Source organism: Habropoda laboriosa, unplaced genomic scaffold, assembly GCF_001263275.1.
Source record: "Habropoda laboriosa isolate 0110345459 unplaced genomic scaffold, ASM126327v1 scaffold54, whole genome shotgun sequence".
Taxonomy (NCBI): Eukaryota; Metazoa; Arthropoda; class Insecta; order Hymenoptera; family Apidae; genus Habropoda; species Habropoda laboriosa.
Window position 1 is genome coordinate 48,710 of NW_017100156.1, and position 1,303 is coordinate 50,012.

At 23.8% G+C, this 1,303-nt stretch overlaps 1 protein-coding gene across 1 annotated transcript in view; it reads left to right on the forward strand.

Annotated features, from left to right (window-relative positions):
- The window catches only part of LOC108576871 (protein phosphatase inhibitor 2-like), a 5,353-nt gene extending 4,646 nt beyond the window's left edge, over positions 1 to 707 (forward strand). The window contains exons 3-4 of the mRNA XM_017939937.1: positions 82 to 161; positions 470 to 707. Coding sequence (XP_017795426.1) covers positions 82 to 161; positions 470 to 702 — 313 coding nt within the window. The 3' untranslated portion in view covers positions 703 to 707. The remainder of the gene's footprint in view (positions 1 to 81; positions 162 to 469) is intronic.
- Positions 708 to 1,303: the final 596 nt, after the last annotated feature.

A 1,303-nucleotide genomic window follows, 5' to 3' on the forward strand; every position in this document is an offset into this window, starting at 1 on the left:
AATTAATAAATATTACATTTATTTTATAATTTGATTTATTATGAATTTAAATTCAACGAATTTGTTTCTTAATTTCTGCAGATTGGCTGAAGGTAGTAAACCAAAAATATTTGAGGAATCAAGTGAAGATGAAGAAGAGAAGGAAACTCTTGAAGAAAGAGGTAAGAAATTGTGTTACCAATTTTTAAACAATTCATAACATTCAATAACTTTATTATGCATACAGAATTTTATATATTTTTTAAGAAAATGCATTATATATATTTTGCAATTGTTTATACATATTTACTATTGAAATTACTATTACTCTTTACTATAATCACTATTAAAAGTAGAAGTTATACAAGTACACTATTAAAAATAAATTACGTAAAAAATAAGCAATATAAATTGATCCAAAAAATGATAATTATCAAAATATCATTCTCAATAGTAAAAACATATTACAATTCACGTATAAAAATTTTAGAAAAACGAAAAGCATTTGAAGCAAAGAGAAAGCGACATTATCGAGAATGGCAAGTAGTTCAAATGGCTCGAAAGCAATTACTTGAACAAGATGAAGATGAAGACGACGAAAATGAAGAAAACGAAGAAGACATAGAAAAAGATGACAATAATTCTTTTCTTTCTGAAGAACAAATTGATTTCGATGTTAAATTCAAGTGTATGCCATCTTGTAATGTAACTAAAGAAAAGTGATATGGCGAAGGACGTTCATAAACAATATTACCAACTTTTTAATTAACATTTAGAATTCAGTTATCTGACAGTTTTTTGTTTATGATAAATTTATTTACTATTATATAATAATAGACAGACGAATTAAATTACTAACTACTCCAATCATGATGTCCATTTTAGATCAGTTAAACAAGGAAGTCAATAAATTTTTTTAATTGACCGATTTACCATTTTCCAATAATTGACTTACTAATTAACCAGTGTAATTAATTACGCAACGAATTAATGTGGACGTATTATTAATTAATTGCGTAATTAATTGCAAAGAAATAAATAATTAATAATTAAACAAGTATTTAATTCAATTATTTATTTTCAGGGCTTTGACGATTTTATTACTTAATTACTAAATTCGAAGTAGTACTTATTTCATTTGTTTCTGTATACAATTGTACGAAATTGTGGACATAAAATTACATAATTTCAGGCATAGAATTACAAATTCTTTTATTTGTTGAATCAAAATCACAGTACTTTTGTGACATTTATTAGTGTTGTGGCAAAGAACTAACTTAATTATTAATTATTTCAATAATATTTAAATAATAGTTACTCATTA